At 34.1% G+C, this 26,330-nt stretch overlaps 1 protein-coding gene across 4 annotated transcripts; it reads left to right on the top strand.

The window, feature by feature from the left end:
• The first annotated feature begins 217 nt into the window (after positions 1 to 217).
• Positions 218 to 24,490, top strand: ric8a (RIC8 guanine nucleotide exchange factor A). 4 transcript variants are annotated; one of them, XR_012399866.1, is made up of 12 exons: positions 218 to 421; positions 6,665 to 6,712; positions 6,862 to 6,879; positions 11,546 to 11,749; positions 14,216 to 14,638; positions 14,867 to 15,062; positions 17,205 to 17,355; positions 19,881 to 19,976; positions 21,370 to 21,514; positions 21,774 to 21,918; positions 21,999 to 22,118; positions 23,653 to 24,490. XR_012399866.1 is itself a non-coding variant. In XM_005162988.5 (12 exons), the coding sequence occupies exons 1-12, from the start codon at positions 332 to 334 to the stop codon at positions 23,786 to 23,788; spliced, it is 1,671 nt and encodes a 556-aa protein (XP_005163045.1). In that variant the 5' UTR covers positions 218 to 331; the 3' UTR covers positions 23,789 to 24,490. The 4 variants fall into 4 exon arrangements, 2 of the variants coding, with proteins under 2 accessions (XP_005163045.1, NP_001005588.2); XM_005162988.5 differs by having other exon boundaries at positions 14,867 to 14,961; XR_012399867.1 differs by lacking the exon at positions 6,862 to 6,879.
• Positions 24,491 to 26,330: the final 1,840 nt, after the last annotated feature.

Consider the following 26,330-nt stretch of genomic DNA (forward strand, 5'->3'; position numbering starts at 1 on the left):
TGAACTTTTTGGACTACATTTCTCATCATTTTCCTCATCCGTAACACTTAGTCGACCCTCCTGCATCATAATTGGCTGACGCGTCTCCTTCTTGCAGCCTATGATTGGCTCGATAAAACGCCGATCATACACCCACGCCAATCACAACCACGAATATTTGCTCAGAAGGCGGGACTTCCCATCTTAAAGCCTTCACTACAAATCCCACGATTCCCTCAATAATCGCATCATCCAGGAGCTTCTGGATCGCCCAGATAAAGCCAGAGGATTGAAGCTGACTGTGTTTACGTGATTTTTTGGCTCTTCCTGACAGCAGAAGGGCGGAACAGCGATGAAAATGGACTTAAATGCCATCATAGAGAAAATGGAAACGGGCGACCAGGACGCCGCACTGACAGCTTTACAGACATATAATAAAGAGGTACAGTTATGAACATTACGACTGTTTTAATATCATCAATGTCAGTGTTTTGCTCAAAAGGAGAGTATTTCTAGTTTAATACTATCAATGTTTTATTGTAAATATTTACATAGAGTTGCTTAATACAAGAATATGTCTTCCGTTTTATTAATATTTCATGTGAAACACCGTCATAACGGATCAGAATTATAAATGATGTCACAAATGAAATATATCACAACAACTCCTCTAGTAAACACATTTTGTCTAGGTAATATCAACAATAAACCACGAATATATAGCAGAATGGAATATAAATTACCATATTTATGTGGGATTTAAAAGAAAAGGGTCATGTTGTGGTATTATTTAGTTATATGTTGACAGAAAGCTATTACATAATGCTCTTAAAAATGCCTTACACATATAGTATATATATATATATATATATAATTGTCGTATTACTTATGATAGCAATAATATATTAATATAATAATAACAATAATATACACGTTTCACATGATTATCCTCTTTTAATCATGTCCATATCTCAAATAAACTGCTGTCATGTGGGCCTTTATTGATAACAATTATTAGATTTATACCAATCAAATGTCATCAAAAGTCTTTCAAACTAGGCATGGGCTGGTTTATGCTTGTGAAGGTTTGATAATCTTGGATAAAAACATCACTGTTACATGGTATTGTGATTACTGCTCTAAAATAAGTTCTTTATTATTAATTTTGGAACATGTCAGGCTTAATCATTGAAATAGGTCATTGACTTATGCTAGGTTTGTTAGTTTACAAAACACAGATTTCTTTACTCATTAAAACATACATAAAACATTTTTAAAAAGCCTTTTTGTGGATTTATTTCAGTTATTTAGCCTGACATGTTTACTGTTCCAAAACATAACATTATATATTAATATGTGTGTAATAAATGTGGTCATCTTACATTAGCACTTGCATAAATCTTACATTTATCATCTACCTCCACACATGTACTGTATGTTTGAAATAGGTATGGGACGATAACTGGTTTTATGGTTTACAGACATTTCATTTTCAGGTTCATACACATTTTTACTGCAAAAATTCCATAACTTTTCCAGCACTTTCAAGTCAATTTTCATGACTTAATGTTTCATGTAATTTCTACATATATGTGGTAAATCATAACAAACATCTAAATTTATTACAGCATATCATAAAACATGAAATAGTTTCAATTTATTTTTATATCCATTTATAATAGATGATGCTACACAGCACTAATCATGTGAGAGCATGTTTTTAGCCATGTCTTAGTAAAAACAACACATTTTCACCCACTGAACACAATATACAGTATTTAGTTTTACAATTTTTCAATTTACAATTCATATTTATAAAATCTTGGAACATTTCAGGCTAAATAATTAAAATAACTCATTGACTTTTTTTTAGGTTCGTTAGTTCACAAACACAGATTTCTTTACGACACATAAAAACACATTTTGAAAATGTGTGTGTGTTTTTGTAGATTTATTTGAATGATTTAGCCTGACATGTTTACTGTTGCAAAGTTTTATAAATTTTAATTTTAAATAAAAAATTTGTCAAATAAATACTGTACAGGGCTCAACAATAAGGATGGCCCAGGGCCAGCGTAAGAGACGCTCGGGACAGTAGACAGAATGATCAGTTTGGCAAATCTATTTAATTTGCAAAAAAATAAATAAATACCTGCACATTTTCCATGCTGCGATATTTTACTGCTAAATATTTTTTTTAAAAAATTTAATATTTAAATTCTAGATTCACAGACGTTATTTTTGACACATTATGTAAAATATGTGGCTAAGAAATAGCAAATAACTCCTTATTTTATTTATTTATTTTTTTGGGTGGGACCAGTGAAAATTTGGGCAAGGCAAGAAAAAATCTGAACCACTGATCCAATCGGGCCAGTAGAAAAAATCTTTAGCGTTAAACGCTGCTGTATACTGTGTTCAATGAGGAAAGTGTGTTGTTTTTCATCCACACATTTGAAAAAGAACTTATTTTAGAGCAGTAATCACAAAACCACGAAACCCTGATATTTTTATCCAAGGTTATCATACCTTCACAAACATATGCCGCCTCATGCCTAGTTTGAAGTTATGTCATTTCTTTGGTATGCAATCTAAAATATCGTTATTAATAATTTCCAAACCATGGTAAACCTTAAAACCGGTTATCGTCCCATGCCTATTTCAAACATGCATGTGTGAAGATAAATGAGACAGTGCTAATGTAAGAAGACCAAATTTATTACACACATGTATAGGCCTTTTTAAACTAATGATCCACTTAGTAAATGGGTTAGTGTGTACACTTCAGAAAACATGTTAACTATAAAAGTCATATGAGTTGAAGATCTTTGCGTGACGTGGGTTGGATTAGGACTCAAGCTACCTAAATAGATTGCCTAGGCTGACCCTGATGCTGTGTGAGCCTGTATCACAGATCATCATGCGGTTTAAGTGCTCTGATCATGCTTTAGGAAAGAACCGATGCATCAGGGAGAGATACTAATTAAGAATTGATGACTTATATATGATGTATTTGTTTTAATTGATTCCAAAGTCAGATCTACTTTCATTGTTTCTCTTCACTCCGTGTTGTGTTTGATTTACAGTGACCCAAAAAGTCAGGCTTGCAAATACATGCAATTTGGTACATAAATGTAGCAAACACATATATATTCATATACTGTATACACACATACATAAACATATCTAATTGTAATTTCTGTCATAGCAAATAACAACATGTACTGTATGTTGTCCATTTCCTTTTACAATTACCTGATTATTAATGGCAACCCGTAAAGTATGTTAATCTATTTGTAAATATCTGATTCTAGTTAATATAACTTGTATATTATGTTGATGATAGGGCATCCATCTGTAAATATTATCTATCATTTAACCTGAATTAAATTTTAACTTATACCTATAGCCTGCACTTGCTGCTATTGCACTGTTGGTTAGACCTAAACTGCATTCCGTTGCCTTGTACTTGTACAAGTGTAATGAAAATAAAGTTGAATCTAATCGAATCCAATATAGTTGAAGTACGAATTATTAGCCCCCCTGTATTATTAGCGCCCCTGTTTATTTTTTTCCCCAATTTCTGTTTAATGGAGGGAAGATTGTTTCAGCACATTTCTAAGCATTATAGTTTTAAAAACCTATTTTTAATAACTGGTTTATTTTATCTTTGCCATAATGACAGTAAATAATATTTTACTAGATATTTTTCAAGACACTTCTATACAGCTTAAAGTGACATTTAAAGGCTTAACTAGGTTAATTAGGTTAACTAGGCAGGTTAGGGTAATTAGGCAAGTTATTGTATGATGATGGTTTGTTCTGTAGACTTTCGAAAAAATATATACCTTAAAGGGGCTAATAATCTTGACCTTAAAATCGCTTTAAAAAAACTGCTTTTATTCTAGCCGAAATAAAACAAGAAAGACTTCCTCCAGAAGAAAAAATATTATCAGACATTAATAATTTCCTTGCTCTGTTAAACATTATTTAGGAAATATTTAAAAAAGGAAAAAAAAAAAAAAAATATATATATATATATATATATATATATATATATATATATATATATATATATATATATATATATAAATATATATATATATATATATATATATATATATATATATATATATATATATATATATGTGCACACATACATACACCACACACACACACACATATATACATATACAGTGGGTATATAGTGGGAACGGAAAGTATTCAGACCCCGTTAATTTTTTTTTACTCTTCCTTATATTGCAGCCATTTGCTAAAATCATTTAGGTTGTTTCCTCATTAATGTACACACACAGCACTTCATAATGATAGAAAAAACACAGAACTGTTTACATTTTTACTACTCATTTTAAAAAAGAAAAACTGAAATATCCCATGGTCCTAAGTATTCAGACCCCTTGCTCAGTATTTAGTAGAAGCCCCCTTTAGATCTAAGAGTCTTTTTGCTGAAGATGCATCAAGTTTTTCACCCATGGATTTGGGGATCCTCTCCAGATCTGTCAGGTTGAATGGTAAATGTTGGTGGACAGCCATTTTTAGTTTTTTTCAGAGATGCTCAATTGGGTTAAAGTCAGGGGTCTGGCTGGGCCATTCAAAAACAGTCACGAAGATGTTGTGAAGCCACTCCTTCGTTATTTTAGCTGTCTGCTTATGGTCATTGTCTTGTTGGAAGGTAAACCTTCGGCCCAGTCTGAGCACCCTTGAGAAGTTTTTACTGTCATTATGGGGTGCTGTGTGTACATTAATGTGAGGGAAAAAATTAGCTTAAATGATTTTAGCAAATGGCTCCAATATAACAAAGAGTAAAAAATTTAAGGGGGTCTGAATACTTCAACCTAGGCTCATTCTGAAAACGTAGTCCCATGGATGTTTCTAGAGACTGGAAATACGTCCCGGGAGGAACATGTTTTTGGAGGTTTTGTTTTCGCGAATCCGTGAGAGGCCGCTGTGTGCGCTTTTTCCACATTTTTACCACATTCTCACCCTGTTGTTCACTTATTCGTTTTAGTTTTTGGATTTTGTTTTGTCTTACCTGATTTATGGAACCGCTCTTCCCTGGACTCAAACCTGCTCGGGACTACGTTTTCAGAATGAGCATGTGTTGCAATACTTTCTTTCTTACTTTCTTACTTTTATTTTTTTTTAGTATTTCCCAAATTATGTTTAACAGAGCAAGGAAGATTTCACAGTATGTCTAATAATATTTTTTCTTCTGGAAAAAGTTTTATTTGTTTTATTTTGGCTTGAATAAAAGCAGTTTTTAATTTTTTAAAAACCATTTCAGGGCCAAAATTATTAGATGATTGATGAATGATTATTGTATTTATTTATTTTATTTATTTATTTATTTATTTTTATTTTTCCTTTCCCAGTAATGGTTGCAACTGGAGGCGCATCCGCTACGTAAAACATGCTGGATAACTTCCGCTGTGGCGACCCCAGATAAATAAAGGGACTAAGCCGAAAAGAAAATGAATGAATGAATTTTATTTGTCCTTATAGTTCACTGACAAGTTTTGAACAGTAAATGTACTCACATTTCAAAGATGAGAGATTTTTGAACGAAGAGTGCATTACCTGATTTTAAAATAATAGAAGATTTTTGGAAACAAAATACATTTGCAATGTTTTTGATATTGATATTAACAAGCGGTATATCTTCTAAATAAAATAACTCTTATGTATCCTGTTAAAGTTTCCCAGAGATGGGTTGCAGCTGGAAGGGCATCCGCTGCGTAATACATATGCTGGATAAGTTGGTGGTTCATTCTACTGTGGCGACCCCGGATTAATGAAGGGACTAAGCCGAATAGAAAATGAATGAATGAATATCCTATAAAAACATTTTAAACAGTGCATTTCTTGAATCTTCTATAAACAAATATTCGAATGTAAATGATAATTTTAATGTAATGGAAAATATTCTGCCTTAATGCATCTCTCTCTGGTGCAGCTTTCAATCATTGTCAACGTAGTTTAAAGTTATAACAAAGGCTAACAGAGCAGGTTTACATGACTCCACATGCATAATTGAAAAAGTTGTCCCAGAAAAATTTGATCGATAATAGGTTCTGAATGTCGATTTTAATTGCTTTGCGATTAATCCCCCAGGTCTACTGAAACATTGACCTAAATTAAAAATATATAACTATTAATACAACTATCAGATTGTAATAATTCAATATCTCTCTCTATCTGTCTTCTATATCTCTTGCTAAAACATAGAATTTAAGAATTGTTAGTAATTTAGATTCTAAAAAAATATATTATTGTTAATTATAATAATACACAATAAAATATACATTTTATAAAAGTTAAAATAAAATCTCAAAAACACAAATAAAAACTTCAACCAAAAGGAAAAATGTAACATAAAATAATTAAAAAAATTAATAAGACTGCAACAGAATCTGATAACAACTGTAGACATTAATTAATTAATTAATTAATTAATTAATTATATATATATATATATATATATATATATATATATATATATATTATTTATTTATTTATTTATTTATTTATTTATTTTTGTTTGTTTATTTATTTTTGGCAGTTTTGGTCCACCATATACAGTTTTTGTTTTAATTGAATTTATTATTTTATTTTATTTTTTATGTGCAGCTTGTATGTTGACAGTGATATTTCTTTTCTCTTTTAGAAATCACAGTGCTTTTCATTCACCTCTGGAGAAGAGGAGGACAGAGAGGTAAGAGTTCTAACCAAAAGCATGCACTTTCAGTATTCATAACTATTCCACTACTAAAATATCTGAAAGAAATAAGCTCATACTATATCCTACTGTAAAACACTGACTTTTTTGTGTGTTTCTTTGTTTTTGCTTACCCTTTGTGGTAGGATGGAGATATGATCGAGGTATACGGATAGTTCACTGTTTTAGACGTAGTGTAGCATTAGTACAGAACCCAAAGCCTATTTCTCATTCCTGATTTAATGATTTTGGTGCTTTGACTTCTGCAGATTAACAAAGACGGTTTTATACTGTATCACAAGATGCCGTGCAGAAATAAAAAAAGAAATACGCTTTGGGGATTTTGTGTTTCGTGAGAATCAGCGTGGTTTGGTATCTGTATTCTGTCATATTTCATTTGCATTGTTTACTGCAGGAATGTTTTTCAGAACATCGACGCTAGTAGTTGATCGATATGTACTTTTAATGGCCAATGCTAATATCTCGGGTCATAACCTTAAAATGGGTCACAGGTCTGTTGTTGTGGGTGGAGGAAAGCAGAGAAAAATCAATTCTTTATGTTGGCAATGAAATATTAGGCTTATATTAATGCAGGAGAGGATAGATTTTAAGAAGAGAGACAAAGGTTTGGTGCAACTTTGACTTTTACTGCATTGATTTATTCATTTGTTTATTCATTGCTAAATGTTTACATTTTATTTAGTTTAGTTATTAGTTTTAATGTGTTTAGTTCAGGTCATTCTAACTAAAAAAAAAAAAAAAAAAAAATATATATATATATATATATATATATATATATATATATATATATATATATATATTTGCTGTATTATTCATAGAAATAAAATAAATGTATTAAATTAAATAAATCTATGTTGCATAAATTAAATATATTAAACAGATGTATTAAATAACATATAAAGGCGACACGGTGGCGCAGTGGGTAGCACGATCGCCTCACTGCAAGAAGGTTGCTGGTTTGAGCCTTGGCTGAGTCAGTTTTCTGTGTAGAGTTTGCATGTTCTCCCCATGTTTGCGTGGGTTTCCTCTGGGTGCTCTGGTTTCCCACTGTCCAAAGTCGGCACTATAAGTGAATTGGGTTTTCTTAAATTTGACCCTAGTGTTTGTGGTAATGAGTCTTTATGGATCTTTCCCAGTGATGGGTTGCAGCTGGAAGGGCATCTGCTGCATAAAACATATGCTGGATAAGTTGGCGGTTCATTCCATTGTGACGACCCCAGATTAATAAAGGGACTAAACCGAAAAGAAAATGAAATCTAAGTTGCATTGTAAAATAAAAACAAAAAAATCGAATTTGCATAAATTATATATATTAAATAAACATTTTTTTATAAAATAAAAACAAAAAATCAGATTTGCATAAATTATATATATTAAATAGTTTTTTTTATAAAATAAAAACAAAAAAATCGAATTTGCATAAATGATATATTTTAAACAAACATTTTTTTATAAAATAAAACAAAAAATTAGATTTGCATAAATTATATATATTAAATAAAGTTTTTTAATAAAATAAAAACAAAAAAATAGAATTTGCATAAATTAGGCATATTAAATAAGTGTATTTAATAAAATAAAAAACCCAAAAAAATGTATTTGCATAAATTATATATATTAAATAATTTTTTAAATAAAATAAAAACAAAAAAATAATTTGCATTAATTATACAGATTAAATAAATGTATTTAGTAAAATAAAAAACTAAGTAATTTATATTGTGTCCTTAACTACTATGTACTTACCTCAGAATATACATATTAAAGTAAGTTACGGGTCAGGTTAGGGACAGGTTTGGTGATATAGGTAAGTTTAAGGGTGGATTAAAGTGTAAGGGATGGTCAACAGTGTAAATTATAAATGTAATTAGAGAAATTAATTACAGATGTAATTTTATGCAGGTATTTAATTGATAAGTACAATGTAAAACATGTATTTACACAGTAAGTACATTGTAACGAATTATTAATTTCAGTGCAAGTACTTATTAGTTAAGGACACTTAATATAAAGTGGCACCATACAGACTGTAAATAACACTATAAAAAGCTTGTTTGGGTCATGAAAGGACAATTCACAGTTGGACTCTGAACACTGAGTTGAACACTGTCAGGCAGAATTTGAAGAGCTGTCAGTCAATCTTCCATGACTCGTATATTCAGCTGTCCAGCAGTCTGTTTCAGCAACATTCATTAAATTACTATATGAATAGCAGAAAAATGGCACACAATGTTGCTACTCGAGTAAAAGATTTATGCAGTGTTTGTTTGTAAACACATTGAATTGCATGAGCACAACCCTTATTATTTACCCAGGAACTGTGTTTCTCAGCTGGTGGATTGTGACCCAAAGACTGGTCAAGAGGCATTTATTTTTAGCGTATTTTTGTTGTTACTTTTTAAAATTTTTAGATCCATTTGGACCAAAATAATCGATAATTTATCACGATATAAAGCTATATTTGTACCTAATCAGCCATCAATGATTACTATGGGAATTTATTGCATTGATCCTTTTTTATTAATTCAAATGTAAATATAATTTTGGCCATTGTAAGTTATGGGCCACAAAACAAACAAACAATATGTATGTGTATATATATATATATATAGATATACAATTTTATTATATAAATATTTATTTATTTATTATTATTATTATTTTTTTTTTTTTTTCAATTTTACATATTGGTCAAATAGTTTTTTTATATATCCAAAGATTTTGTAACACCATTTAATGGATTATTATATATAATTATTATTATTGTTGTTGTATAACACTATACTTGTTTAAATGTTTATTAGATAGCTGAAATTCATTGTTCATAAGTAATTATTTACAACTAATATGTATTTAATAGCATTTTTAGAAAAGTAGTTTAATGGATTTTTGTCTATGACATTTTCTTCAGGCTTCAGTTTGAAAGCTGCGTAGGCAAGTTTCCATTCATTTGTACTAAAATTGTACAATATTTTGTAAATGTTAATTAAAAAGTACTAGTGCCATTTTCATTAACCAAGTGTTATGCGACTAAAACCCGTTTCTATCAATAAGTTTTTCTTAATCACCAAAATTTTATTGTATTAATCTTTTTTATGATTATCTATTTTTTATAAAATAAAATAATAGTTTTTTAAGTTTTATTTAATATTTACAATGCTTATCCAATTATTAAAACAAAAGCAAGTCTCGTATAATATATTTACTAAAAGACAGAAAATATTACTTTACAAACCGTATTGTAAATAAATCAAATGAACATTTTCATATTAGTCAATAATATTTCTAAAATTTATTTAAAAACTAAATAAATATAAATTTAAACACATTTACACAATAAAATAAATACTCAATAATGTGCTAATAATAAACAGACTCAATGATGGGTTAACAATAAATAGACTCAATGATGGGTTAATAATAAATAGACTCAATGATGGGCTTATAATAAATAGACTTAATGATGGGCTAATAATAAATAGACTCAATAGACTCAATGATGGGCTTAAAATAAACAGACTCAATGATGGGTTAACAATAAATAGACTCAATGATGGGCTAATAATAAATAGACTCAATTGTGGGCTAATAATAAATAGACTCAATAATGGGCTAATAATAAATAGACTCAATTGTGGAATAATGATAAATAGACTTAATAATGGGCTTATAATAAATAGACTCAATGGTGGGATAATGATAAATAGACCCCGTAATGGGCTAATAATAAATAGACTCAATAATGGGATAATAAAAAATAGACTCATTAATGGGTTAATAATAAATACACTCAATAATCAGCTAATAATAAAGAGATTCAATAATGGGCTAATAATAAATAGACTCAATAATGGGCTAATAATAAATACACTCAATAATGGGCTAATAATAAATAGACTCAATGATGGGCTAATAATAAATAGACTTAATGATGGGCTAATAATAAATAGACTCAGTGATGGGCTAATAATAAATAGACTTAATAATGGGCTAATTATAAATAGACTCAATAATGATCTAATAATAAATAGACTCAATGATGGGCTAATAATAAAAAGACTTAATGATGGGCTAATAATAAATAGACTCAATGATGGGCTAATAATAAATAGACTCAATGATGGGCTAATAATAAATAGACTCAATGATGGGCTAATAATAAATAGACTCAATGATGGACTAATAGTAAATAGACTTAATGATGGGCTAATAATAAATAGACTCAATGATGGGCTAATAATAAATAGACTCAATGATGGGCTAATAATAAATAGATCAATGATGGGCTAATAATAAATACACTCAATAATAGGCTAATAATAAATAGACTCAATAATGTGCTTATAATAAATAGATTCAATAATGGGCTAATAATAAATAGACTCAATAATGGGCTAATAATAAATAGACTCAATAATGGGCTTATAATAAATAGATTCAATAATGGGCTAATAATAAATAGACTTAATAATGGGCTAATAATAAATAGACTCAGTAATGGGCTAATAATAAATAGACTTAATGATGGGCAAATAATAAATAGACTCAATAATGGGCTAATAATAAATAGACTCAATGATGGGCAAATAATAAATAGACTCAATGATGGGCTAAAAATCTGCGGATTTCTGTGCGCACAGATTTCATGTGGGCCTAGTCATCCTTAAGTAGTAAAAGTTTGCTGAACATATATGCCGCTAAGCAATTTTCATAAGGTGCATTGAAACAAAAGCAGTGGAGAAATGCAGGCATGTAAACCAATAGTAGATGGTTTCCACCATATTACTCTCTTGTTTTCTCATTTCTCAGCGTCTGGGTGAGTTAGTGTTAAGCTTTTTGGAGAGAGACCTCCAGCCATCCTGCCAGCTGGCCTGCCTAGAGACCATCCGCATCCTGTCCCGGGACAAGAAGAGCCTGTCTCCGTTCGCCACCCGCCATGCTATGCAGATCCTGATTCGACATGCAGGGCTTGGGCAGGGAGAGGGCGTCACCCCAGAGATCCCAGATTTAGAGGTAAGGGTATGCTATAATGTCGATATTTGATCATGAATGATTAAAATGCCGCTATGACTTTATCAGAAAATATTGTTATATTGCGCAACAGTGCATTTTCAATCAGTTGCATATGACTTTCACCATAATTAAATCATTCATTGCTTCTGATTTACTTTTATTTGTCATAAAAGATTGGTACAATTTTTTGTTAAAGTCTGTGTGAAATCAAAATGGGCATGTTTATTTTGCTAGCGCACATTGTTATTCTTTAAGTGAATAATTGATCCGTGCAGGTTAATCAACTAAAAAATGTATTGGTGATCTTCAATCAAAGTATGAGCATTATCTTTTGCATTTGGAGTGGCGGTCCATCTGTGATGATGTAAGTTTGATGTCTTCAGGCACAATATTCTTTTTTTTATTTAATTTTTTTATTGATTGAACAGGGGAGTACAGAATTATACATAAATCAGTATGCAATGGAATTAACAACAAAAAATTATCATGTACGTTTAGTATTTTTTCCAGCAGCTTGGATGTCTTAATAGCTTTGGTATTACTCTGTATATAAGTAAGGGAATCATACTTTTTTTTTTTTTTTTCCCTCTCTTTTGCCGGTGAGATAAATTTCGCAAGCACAGACTCTAGTTTGACTGCGGCTTAAGTAAGTCTCAAGTCTTAACCAGGGATGGAGCTAGGGGGGTAGCCATGGCAACCATCAACATAATCATGGCCACTCCATTGGCCACCCCACTCGTAATAACCCAAACACCACCCCCACCCGCTTATCTTTCATTCGTGAGATGAATTTGGCAAGCACAAACTAGTGTGGCTGCGGCTTAAGTAAGTCTCGAGTCTTAACCAGGGATGGAGCTAGGGGGGTAGCCATGGCCACCATCAACATAATCATGGCCACTCCATTGGCCACCCCACTCGTAATAACCCAAACACCACCCCCACCTGCTTATCTTTTATTTGTGAGATGAATTTCGCAAACACAAACTCTAGTGTGGCCGCGGCTTAAGTGAGTCTCAAGTCTTAACCAGGGACAGAACTAGGGGGGTAGCTACAGACACAATCAACATAATCATGGCCATCACATTGCCCACCCCACTTATAATAACCCAAACACCACCCCCACTCGCTTATCTTTCATTCGTGAGATGAATTTGGCAAGCACAAACTAGTGTGGCTGCGGCTTAAGTAAGTCTCGAGTCTTAACCAGGGATGGAGCTAGAGGGGTAGCCATGACCATCATCAACATAATCATAACCACCACATTGGCCACCCCACTCATAATAACCCAAACACCACCCCCACCCGCTTATCTTTTATTCGTGAGATGAATTTCGCAAGCACAGACTCTAGTGTTACTGCGGCTTAAGTAAGTCTCAAGTCTTAACCAGGGATGAAGCTAGGGGTGTAGCCATGATCATCATCAACATAATCATGGCCACCCCAATCGTATTAACCCAAACACCACCCCGCCTGCTTATCTTTTATTTGTGAGATGAATTTCGCAAACACAAACTCTAGTGTGGCTGCGGCTTAAGTAAGTCCTAAGTCTCAACCAGGGACGGAGCTAGGGGGGTAGCCCTAACCACCATCAACATAATCATGGCCACCCCACTTGTAATAACCCAAACACCACCCCCTACCGCTTATCTTTTGCCGGTGAGATAAATTTCGCAAGCACAGACTCTAGTGTGACTGTGGCTTATCTAAGTCTCAAGTCTTAACCGGGGACGGCGCTAGGGGGGTAGCCATGGCCACGATCAACATAATCATGGCCACCCCATTGGCCCCCAATAACCTAGCCCCACCCCCGCTTATCTTTCGTCCGCGAGAAGAACTCAAACACTGAGTTCACCTCAATTGGATCGTAGCTCGGATTCAACTGTGCGATTCCTTCGTGAGGGGTGAGTAAAATTTCAAGCAATCCCATTACCGATCAGGAGGGTTTAATTGCCTCTCAGTTCTCCCTGTACACTGCAAAAACCAACAAAGGCTCATTCTGAAAACGTAGCCCTATATACATTTCTGGAGAACGTGAGTTATGTTGCCAGAAGTATGTAGGTGGACTTTAGATGCAGAGAGGAGAGGACTGATTGGTTGGATTTAAGGAAGGAGGGTGGGTTAGTTGATTGGTCAGTCAGTCAGTCAGTCGACAGCGGCCTCTGGTGGATTTACGAGAGAAGAGCAGGCGCAAATGACACTCAGGAGTGAAATTTGAGATCTCAAAAAGCGTACAAAGCAGCCTCTCATGAATTTGCAAAAACAAAAACCGCCAAAAATTTACCTCCTATTACCCCCTATTTGACGGTCCACAGAAATGTATATAGCGGTACGATAAACAACGAAGCTGAAATTCGGCTCAATTAAAAGAAGAGTCACGTGATTAAAAGCAAACCCAACACCTGCAAAAATAAATATAAAAAAATACATTTGTAATATGATATTTTTTCTTCCAAATGGCCCACTTAGGTGATCGTGGAGGCTCTGAAGTGCTTATGCAACATCGTGTTTAACAGCGAAGCAGCGCAGGAGGCCGCAGCTGACCTGCAGTTGATGGTGGGTTTAGCAGAGCGGCTGAAACAGTGCCGGGAACCACAGTGGAACCATGACGTGCGTTTCTTCGATCTGCGCCTTACGTTCCTGATCACCGCCCTGCGTGTGGACGTGCGGGCTCAGCTGGCACACGAGCTGCGCGGGGTCAGTCTGCTGTCCGAGGCTTTGGACGCCACCTTTGGACTCTGCTGGCCGGACATGTATGAGGTGGCGCGGGCTGGGTTCGACGGCTGCTCAGAGCTGCCCCCGCTGGGCAGACAAGAGACCGAGAGAGTCATGGAGATCCTCAAGATCCTCTTCAATGTTACGTTTGATTCCAACCGACGCCATGTGGACGAGGTGAGACTTGGGTTAAATATTATTAAATATTGTTTTAAGAGTGTCAGTTATTTTTAATATCGTCATAATCTCAGAAAGGTCACTGAATAAGCGTTACACACCCGCAGCAATAAGATCTGTTCCCCCTGTGTAAATGACTGCGTTTAATTAGTGAAGCAGATCTAAAATGCTTTCATGGGACTTGTGTTGTTTTGGCGTGTGTGCTGTGCTGGTGTGTGTGTGATGCAGGAGGAAGCAGCCACATACAGACACCTGGGAGCCATACTGAGACACTGCATCATGAGCAGCGCAGAGGGAGAGGAGCGAACAGAGGAGATGCACAGGTGCCCACACACACTCATGGACGCACACACAGACATCACACATACCGTACACACATCATGAGCGGCGCAGAGGGAGAAGAGTTAACAGAGGAGATGCACAGGTGCACAGACACACACACACACATACTTGTATATGTGGTTTATGAGGACTCTTCAAATGCATATTGTAGTTAATACTGTAAAAACCACTTATAATATAACTTTACCCTACCCCTGCCCTTTAACACAAAAAAACTGAAGATCAAAAGTCCCTGTTAAGTGTGATTTTTTTTTAGCTTTTTGAATTATGAGGACATAAGGCATGTCCTTGTAAACCACTTTAACACCTACATCATAAACAAGTCATTATACAATTGTGTATCCTCGTAAACCACATGAATGTGTGGATTATGTGTCCTTATAAATCACATATGTTGGGTTTTCATGTCTAATGGGGACTTTTCATAGATGGAATGGGCCTTATAATACACCCGGCGCAAAAAGGTGCGAAACGTGTTTGATTTTGTTGCCATTTTCAGACCAGCGCAACTGTAATTTTCACATTTTGCACCATGTTGTTTAAATAGTAAATCCATTTGCACCACTTTGTGTACTCATGGGTGTGCTCGTATAAAAAGGAGGTGTGTTAAGGCGCATTTTTGGTGCGCTTGAGGAACTGAAATAGACCGCGCCATTGACCAGCTGAAAGCTGGTCTAAAGTCCAGTGCAAAGTGCATTAGTTTTGCGCCTATGTGGGTTCAAACGGTTACAAATTTCTTAATACACACAGGATGTACAGCAATACACAAATATATTTACCTATAAAAAAATAAATGATTAAAATGTTACAAAAATTATTATTTTTTATAAATATAAAAACCACTGCTTCCATGCCTCATCTTGGGAGGCTTTTTCAGTTCATTCATGATAGTTTCCATTTATTTAATGTTATTATTTTAGCAGTATTATTTATTATATGCATATTTATATATGTTTTAATAAAAAAAAAAGTTTAGATTTGTCCACCTCTCGGGTTTTGGAGACGTATGGTATGCATCACTATATAAGGCATAAGAATAGGACGTGTGTTTAGATATAACTCAGTAACTCAGATTTTTGACCACACTTCGTTATTATTGCTCATTTATTCATTTGCTGGAAATTAAAACTGAATTGAGAAATAGTTTTAAAACAAATCTTTGCGCTTAACAAACTAAATTAAATATGCAGGTAATGAATGTCTTCAGTGGAGTGCGTACAACACCATTTCCTTATCCACGAATAAAATAAAGAGGCCAATTGGAGAAGGATCATTCTTTATCCTTGCGCTGCAGATGATCTGTTTCAGTTTTTCCTACTAGTGAAGCGTTCAGTGTTTCCACTTACAAAGTCCAACATGTAAATAGCATTACTAAATAGCAAATAGACTCTTTAAACGTTTATGAAACCCTTGAGTACTTTTTTGAGATTTTAACAGATTTGTGTGTGAGCAGCATCACTTAAGACAATGTTAGCATCTGTTAGCTTTAATTGTGGGGAAAACTGGATAGTTTGGAGCATTTGTCAGGCAATTTCATCCTCCGGATTTAAAATTGTTTTTTGGGCGGGATCAAAATCGGTGACGTAGCGCAGAACTGCAAGTGCAAAGATGATGCGTTGGTTTCTCATTATTATTCATAGCGGAGTTTTCTTATCCTATGAGAAGAGCCCGCTTCTTAATTATTCATGACTGCACATGCTTTCCGAAGGCAAGGCAGACCTGCCAGTGCCAAGCTGTGAGATCCTACCTTGATAATTGGGTGAGGCCTTGTCCACGGACCCACGGCACACAGTGTTTAGCTGTTTATGAAGGGTCGTATGTGTTTGTTTCCATGATCCAAGGGGTTTGTTGCATGTTTTCCCCACGATGCTGTCAGGGCCGATACAGCAAAGCTGTGTGTGTGCAGCAAGCATTTTTGTCGGGAGAGCAGTACAAGAATTGGAGAATGGTGGACTTTGTCTTTTATCAGGAGTTTGTTCACATTTAGACACATCTGTCCATATTTTAATATAAAATTATAAATAAATTTCTCAACTCTTCATTAAAATATCATGTTTCATGTCAAATAGTTGGACACAGTGACACACTGGCACAGATTCTCAACCGTCTTGCTCTGATTTGTAAAGATTGGTAACTATTTAGAGCAGAACCACTGGGATCTCAGCCCCAACTAATTAGTTGATTTGTTAAAGGAAAGTAAAATAGATCTGAACATGTTTTACAGCCACACAGTGAACCTTCTGGGAAACTTGCCGCTTCCGTGTCTGGACGTCCTGCTGATGCCTAAAGTCCAGCAGGGCTCCATCGAGTACATGGGAGTCAACATGGATGCTGTCAAAGTGCTGGTGGAGTTCATGGAGAAAAGACTCGACCGGGTGAGAACATTAACACCTCAAATCTACACTTTAAACCACATTGGCTCATTCTAAAAGCGTAACCCTATATACATTTCTGGAGAGCGCGAATTATGTAGCCAGAAGTACGTATTGCTAAATTGTTTTGTTTTTAACAAGAACATTATCGGGCGCTATGACGCTGTTTCTTTTCTCGCTAATAGCTGACCACTTACCTCAATATGGTAATATCATATGGATGACTTTTAAACTGTTACTAGTTTATCCAGTGGCGAGGAGTTGAAAAAATCAAGCCCGGTTGGGTTTAGGTAAGTGGGAGGGTGGGTCATTTGGTCAGTCAGTCAGTAAGTCAGTCAGTCAGTCGACAGCAATCTCTGGTGGGTTTATGTGAGAACAGCAGGCGTAAATGGCACTCGCAAGAGAAATTTGAGATCTGAAAAAGCATACACAGCGCCCTCTGGTAGATTCATGAAAAACAAAATCTGCAAAAAAAAAACGTAGCTCCTGGGACGTTTTTGGTGATCTCCAGAAATGTGTATATAGCGGTACGTAATCAGAATGAAAAATTAACATTCATCAAATGCAGATTGTAACTGATGTTGTTGTTTTTTTCTAAATATATAAATAGTTGATTTAAGTACACATTTTTGTATTATGTGGTAATTCATTTTGTATCATATTAATGAATATACAAATAGGTAATCATTTTTATATGCATATATGTTAATTAAATGGATTGTATTTGTTGAATATTTAAGTTTGTGACATTTTTTATTCTTTTTTAAATATTTATCAAATATTTATATCTGTAATTTTCACAGTATTTCCTTTTTTCTGTCATGCCGTCTAAAATTTTCATTAAAAATTTGCATTTTTCTCAGACTCGTATGTTTATGTTGGGGTATTTCGTTTTAAAGACCTCTAAAATAGCATATTTTTTGCTATAAACTTAAAATTACTGAACCTACAGACTGGAGCCTGATAAAAATTTTCATTTTTTTAAAGAAAATTTTAAACAGCTTTTAGAGCTTTTTGCATCTAAACTCTTCATATATACAGTTGAAGTCAGAATTATTGGCCCCCCTTTGATTTTTTTATTCTTTTTTAAATATTTCCCAAATGATGTTTAACAGAGCAAGGAAATTTTCACAGTATGCCTGATAATATTTTTTCTTCTGGAGAAAGTCTTATTTGTTTTATTTCGACTAGAATAAAAGCAGTTTTTTTTTAAACCATTTTTGGTCAAGATTATTAGCCCCTTTAAGCTATATATTTTTTCGAAAGTCTACAGAACAAACCATCATTATACAATAACTTGCCTAACTACCCTAACCTGTTTAGTTAACCTAATTAACCTAGTTAAGCCTTTAAATGTCACTTTAAGCTGTATAGAAGTGTCTTGAAAAATATCTAGTCAAATATTATTTACTGTCATCATGGCAAAGATAAAATAACTCAGTAATTAGAAATGAGTTATTAAATCATTAATTATCATTAACCTAATAATATCTAATAACCTAATAATTATTTTATATTTTTAAGTAGTTTTTAATAAATTAACAACTGTTTTTTTTACATTTTTTTATTTGTTATTATTGTTTTTTGTATATTTTTCTGGTTGTCTGCTGTCTAAATATGTTAAGTATAAATCAAATTATTTCATTGTTTAATTATTTATTTTTAATTATTTAAATAAAATTAATTAAATTATTTATTAGGTAATTATTTTTTGGAAGGTATTTTAGGAAATAAACAGATATAAAATAGATAATTCACTGTTTTTACTTTACCTTATTTTTATTTGTATCTGTGTATAGTATATAATGTATGTGTTTGCTAAATTATATATATATGTATAAAAAGTAATTTAGTATTTCCAGATTATATAGATTATGCAATCACAACCAGCTGACTGTTTACAAAATGTTGACTATATTTTTGCCCACTTCTTGTTTAAAATTAAATATATTTTTATTTGCGTATAATACATGTAACATTTAGGTTTGATGATCTTAAGGTATTTTCATAGTAATCCCACAGCAATTTCCTAACTTTTTGATTTAGTGGCTTATGCATATGAATTCTCAAGATCTTATTCATACAATTTAGTATGATTTGCTCATCCCCCAATGACGGTTGGGTTTAAGAGTGGGCGCATCCTTTTTAAATTAGTACATTTCCGTACAACTTAACTAGTACAAATTGTACGAGTTTGCCACTAAACCAACAAAACGTAAAAATAATTACGTTTCCAGTAACAATGGATATTTTGAAAAGCTCTCCGCAAATAAATCATCCCTGAGCTGATGTTTTGCTGTGCTTGTACCTGGTTAGGCTGAGGTGAAGCACCTGCGATGAAGATATTTTTGTCTGCTCTTTTCTGGGAGCTTCTCCACACCTGTGTTGTGCTGGTCGGTTTGTTATTGTTTTTGCGCTGGGATGTGCGATGGGAATACTTTGAGAGATTTCTACGCCTGGACACAGCTGGAGCTCCGATGTAAAACAATTTGCCTGCTCACCTGTTGATGTAGTGTTTATTTTCCCAGGGAAACAAGCTAAAGGAGACGCTTCTGCCCTCGCTGAATCTTCTAACCGAGAGCGCTCGCATCCACAGAGAGACCAGGAAGTTTTTACGGAATAAAGTAAGATATGATGATTTCATTAGATTGTTTTATTACCTGGGCTTCGAGCATAGTTTCATATAATAAAACTCTTATAAATTCTAAAGAATATCGTAAAAAATATTAATAAATACCTCAGGCCTATATATATATATATATATATATATATATATATATATAAACATCTAAGAAGTTAGTATGATATATCTACAACCCCAAATCAGAAAAAGTTGGGACAATATAGAAATGCAGATCAAAAAGAAAAAGAGAAAGTAGTGATTTCCAAATTTACTTTGACTTGTATTTCATTGCAGACAATATGAACACAAAATATTTCATGTTTTGTCTGGTCAACTTCATTTCATTTGTAAATATTAAGCCTAATCTGAACAACCATGATCTCCGATCCCTCAGGAGCGGCAGTGTATTAAGAATTGTCATTCGTCTATAAGCCATATCACCACATGGGCTCAGGACTACTTTGCCAAACTTTTGTCAAGTATCGCAATACGTAGTTACATCCACAAATGCCAGTTAAAACTATACTGTGCCAAAAGGAAGCCCTATGTTAACAGTGTCCAGAAGCGCTGTCAACTTCTCTATGTTTTGTCTGCAATTAAAGACAAGTCAATTAAATTAAGAAATCGCTACTTTTTATTTGTGTTTTCCATACCGTCACAACATTTTTTGATTTGGGGCTGTAGGAACTTGATACAGTTTGTCACTGAAAACTATGTCCATTGGGATGACACTATGTGCTTATTTTAAATCGGTAATTCCACAGAAAACTTTGATTAGTTGAAGGACCCCAATTCAGGATCATGTGACTGAAGCCCCCAATGAACGAGCACCTTTTAAGCTTTTGTCTCAGAATTTTTCACAAATTTAGCTTAATTTAGCTTGTTTTGTTACTAAACTTTAGCGTATGTTTTGTTGTCCTTTTGTGATCATTGAAAACGTCCCAACAAGTCATGAAGGAATACTTTTTTAAATCACAATTTCATATATAATACTTATGATAATAAGTGTCCAACAATAAAGATATTTGTATATTATTAAGGGTTGTATTGATTTATTATTGCTAAATCACAAAATATGACATTTTTACGGTAATTTTAAGCAAAACCGTAAAAAAAAAATTTGAAAGAATTATTAATTTGCCTTCATCTTAGTCCCTTATTTTGATGAAGCTAGTGACCCTTAGAAGGGCATTTTTTTGTCAGACGTCTCACCGGTCAGCTATACATCCACGCTAAAATATCAATGTAAAAGTCATTATAGCTTTCATAGAACAGACCCAGCTCCCAACCCAACTTTGAGAGTAGATTAATGGCGATATTTTTTTTATCGCGCGATAAAAGTCTCGTGTTAACGCCGAAAACGGCCCACCACTAATTTGTTGTCTTCTTCATAGGTGCTTCCCCCATTACGAGATGTCAAAAACAGACCTGAGGTCGGTAATGCTTTACGAAATAAGCTGGTTCGTCTGATGACCCACATCGACACAGATGTAAAGCACTGCGCGGCTGAGTTCCTGTTTGTGCTCTGCAAGGAAAGCGGTACGTTTAAAGAGGAGGAAAATACTTGCTAATTTTAGGAACCCAAGTCTGTTTCTTTCTTGTTTTTCTTGATTTAAGCTTAGAAAATGAGAAGTAAATATCAGAAATGCATTATGTGTTATAGTAGTGACTCCAACAAATAACCCCACACAAATGTTGTCATTAAACTACAATACTTTTTTTAAAGTAACCTCAATTATAAATGGATTTGACGAAAGATCAGAAAGTAGTAATAATCATTTGATCCTCTCTGCATTAGTGTCTAGGTTTATCAAGTACACGGGTTATGGTAATGCAGCAGGACTGCTGGCCGCCCGGGGACTGATGAGAGGCGGTCGAGACCCAGGACATTATTCAGAAGATGAGGATAGTGATACAGAAGAGTACAGAGAGGCCAAACCACAGTATGTCATGTGCATCATTTTCAGAAATCATAATCCCCAGCTGTGAGTGTAAAAATGTGTAATTATTTGGTGTTGTGTAGCATCAATCCAGTGACTGGTCGCGTGGAGGAAGAACAGCCAAACCCTATGGAGGGAATGACTGATGAACAGAAGGAATATGAAGCCATGAAACTGGTCAACATGTTCGACAAACTCTCCAGGTAATACAATGCAGCCACAAAAACTTGAATGTCGATGGGCTTACAAAAATACAAGACATATCCAAGCAATTGAAGTTTTAATAAAAAATAAGAGGACAGGCCAGGTACAAAAATCGAACAGAGACAAAAAGTACAACACAATAAACAAAAGTGAATCAAACAACGTTTAAACAGGCGTTCAAAAAATATAATCATAACATGAAACAAAATGAACAAACAAACAAACCAAAACGATGAGTCAGTGAGCAGACTAGGACCAGATAAGAGCCGGACAAAACAAAACAGAATCATGTAAACAGAGTGCATGAGCAAACAGCAAATATCCAAAGGCAAACTAAACCCAAAATAACAAAGCTTATAAAGACAACAATAATTAGACAATGACAGACAGCTGGAAACAATTAATATAACCAGTGTCCAGAAAACCACAAGATGGGGCTACAGCAGACGTGACAATATTGGTCAATAATTATTAAGGCAGCCATAATCTGCACAATAATTTGGGGCCTGAATAATGTTTTGTATTTCATATATTGTGGAAGATTGTGGTTCTTCTGAATAACTGATCATCAATATCACCATAAACAGGTTATTCTGAAGTATCGGTTGCCTGTGATGTCATTCTGAAGAATTCCTTTAGGCTTTTTCAAATTGTCATTCTGAATAATCATTATGAATTATCGGCTATTCATAGCTGAAAATCTGAATAATTGGTATCAGCAAAGACAGTTGTTATTCTGAAAAATTGGCTGTTGGTATCGCCCGTTGTCATTCTTAATAATCGTTATGGGCATAGGAAAATGTTACTCTGAATAATTGGTCATTATTATCGGCAGTTGAGAATCTGAATAATTAGTATCGGCATAGGCAGATATAATTTTGAATAATTGGTCATTATTATCGGCAGTAGAAAATATGAATATCGACATTGCATAGGCAGATGTCATTCTAATTATCTGGTTATTATTATCGGCAGTTGAAAATCTAAATATCGGTACCGCATAGGCAGATGTCATTCTGATTTTTTGGTTATTATCGGCAGTTGAAAATCTGAATATCAGTATCACATAGGCAGATGTCATTTGGATTATTTGGTAATTATCGGCAGTTGAAAATCTGAATATCGGTATCTGCATAGGCTGATGTAATTCTAAATAATTGGTCATTATTATCAGCAGTTGAAAATCTGAATATCGGCATCGCATAGGCAGATGTCATTCTGATTATTTGGTAATTATTATCGGCAGTTGAAAATCTGAATATCGGTATCGCATAGGCAGATGTCATTCTGAATAATTGGTCATTATTATCAGCAGTTGAAAATATGAATATCGGTATCGCATTTGGCAGATGTCATTCTGATTATTTGGTAAATATTATCGGCAGTTGAAAATCTGAATATCGGTATCTGCATACACTGATGTATTTTTGAATAATTGGTCATTTATTATCAGCAGTTGAAAATCTGAATTTCGATATCGCGTAGACTTCAAAACAGTATGATGTAATAATTGCAGACATTGTTTCGTTTCAGGGAGCAGGTGATCCAACCAATGAAGATCGGAGCTGATGGTAAAATGACTTCAATGGAACCACACGAACTCCATCATTTAGCCAGCCAACAGTTCGGAGAGTCCAATAATTCTGACAGCGACAGCGATACAAACTAATTCTTCCAGAAAGTTCCAAAGTCATTCTTCCCGAAAGTTCCAAACGATTTCTTCCAGAAAGCTCCAAATTACTTCTTCCATAAATTTTCAAACTAACTCTTCCATAAAGTTAATTTAATTGCTGCTTTATAACCGAGGAAAACCTGATGATTGTTGTTGTTTCACATCGGTTGGGGTTCATTGTTTTGGCAGGAACTATTTACTTTACAGCGACAATAAAGACATTGTTTATTTGCACATTGCTAGTTTATTAATGCAACTGAATTCATTTAATGGAACTCCAAATTATGATGCATCACAAAAGCACAGATATTATTTTTAATTTAATTGAATGTGGCGTGAGAACAAAACACATTTGTTGCACTGGATGACAGCACTTATGTTTATTTATCTATTTATTTATTTGTTCAGTTTTAGGCTGAGCTGAGCTAATTTTTTAAGTTATGATAAGCAGACTTTAAAAATATTCACGAGATATTTTATGAGGATCAACGGTTCGACTTAATTTAACCCACAAGCATATAAAGCCTCTTGTTATCAACTTTTCTTTTGTTCTGTGTGGTAAAGAAATGAACTGCGGTATATTGTTATTGATTATTGGTGTAGTTGTGTATGAAGGACTGAAGGGAATGTTGTATGATTTGTAAAACACTATGTTAAAAGAGATTTATTGTGAGATATTAATAAAAGAACTGTATTGGTCGTTGTCTCTTGTGAAAGTTTTCGAAACACCAATTTATAACACTTTTTTTTTATAATAATTACGATAATTACTAGTGATACAAATACAGATTTTAAAATTGTAATGGTCGTGGCTACAAAACACAACCATCACTGTTGATGGGTAACATGTAGAGGAATTTATGAATTTTTTCCCAGTCACACACTGTAAGTTTTGGACACAATTGTGACTGAAAGGTACAATTACATTATAGGTAAGTTGAATAATTGATGGAATATGTAATAAAAATTCAATTTATTATTGCTGTAAATTATCGATAGATAGATAGATAGATAGATAGATAGATAGATAGATAGATAGATAGATAGATAGATAGATAGATAGATAGATAGATAGATAGATAGATAGATAGATAGATAGATAGATAGACAGACAGACAGACAGACATACTCCTGTCTATATAAGGTCCCAGGGTTGGCAGTGCATGTCAAAGCACAAACCAAGCATGAAGACAAAGGAATTGTCTGTAGACCTCCGAGACAGGATTGTCTCGAGGCACAAGGCTGGGGAATGTTACGAACAAATTTCTGCTGCTCAGAAAGTTCTAATGAGCACAGTAGCCTCCATCATCCGTAAGTGGAAGATGTTTAGAACCACTAGGACTCTTTCTAGAGCTGGCCGGACGGAGGCAACTCCCTGTCTAGAATTTGCCAAAAAAAAAAAAATCTGAAGGACTCTCAGACCATAAGAAACTAAATTCTCTCTTCTGATGAGACTAAAATGGAACTCTTTGGAGTGAACGCCAGGCATTACATTTGGAGAAAAGCAGGCACTGCTTATCACCAGGCTAATACCATCCCTACAGTGAAGCATGGTGGTGGCAGCATCATGCTGTGGGGTTGTTTTTCAGCAGCAGGAACTGGAAGACTAGTCAGGATAGAGGGAAAGATGAATGCAGCAATGTACAGAGACATCCTGAATGAAAATCAGAGTGCTCTTGACCTCAAACTGGGGCAAAGGTTCATCTTCCAGCGGGACAATGACCCAAAGCACACCTCCAAAATATCAATAGAGTGGCTTCACAACAATTCGGTGAATGTCCTTGAGTGGCCCAGACCTAAATCCTATTGAACATCTCTAGAGATATCTGAAAATGGCTGTACACCGTTGCTTCCCATCCAATCTGATAGAGCTTGAGAGGCACTGCAAAGAGGAATGGGCAATAATTCCCAAAGAGTTTTCCCAGGTGTGCCAAGCTGTGGCATCATATTCAAAAAGACTTGAGGCTGTAATTGCTGCCAAAGGTGCATCAACAAAGTATTGAGCAAAGGATGTGAATACTTATGTACATGTGATTTTTCAGTTTTTTTTTTTTTTTTTATAAATTTGCAACAATTTCAAAAACTCTTTTTTCACATCGTCATTATGGGGTATTGTGTGTAGAATTTTGAGGAAATTAATGAATTGAATCCATTTTGGAATAAGGCTGTAACACAAAAAAATGTAGAAAACGTGAAGCGCTATGAATACTTTCTAGATGCACTGTAGATAGATAGGTAAATTTGTAATGATTATTAGCCTACTGGCTTTTTTCTTTTGAAACACGATGGTATTTTACTTGTAAGTGTTAAAGGAGCTGAGATGAGGAGACAAACCTGTGGTCTGAGTGACAGATTAAGAGTACGAAGCATTGAAAATTTCTTTCCTACCCCTTTCAAATTTCACTCACAATCGCCAATGAAAGTTTACATCCGACACAGTAGGTGACGATAATGAGAAGTTAGTAGCCATTGAACAAGGATAAGAAGAAGAATCACGACGGCGCATCTGCCCGTCCTCCTTTCCTTTAGGTGGCGGAAT

The sequence above is a fragment of the Danio rerio genome, chromosome 25, assembly GCF_049306965.1.
Source record: "Danio rerio strain Tuebingen ecotype United States chromosome 25, GRCz12tu, whole genome shotgun sequence".
NCBI classification, from domain to species: Eukaryota; Metazoa; Chordata; class Actinopteri; order Cypriniformes; family Danionidae; genus Danio; species Danio rerio.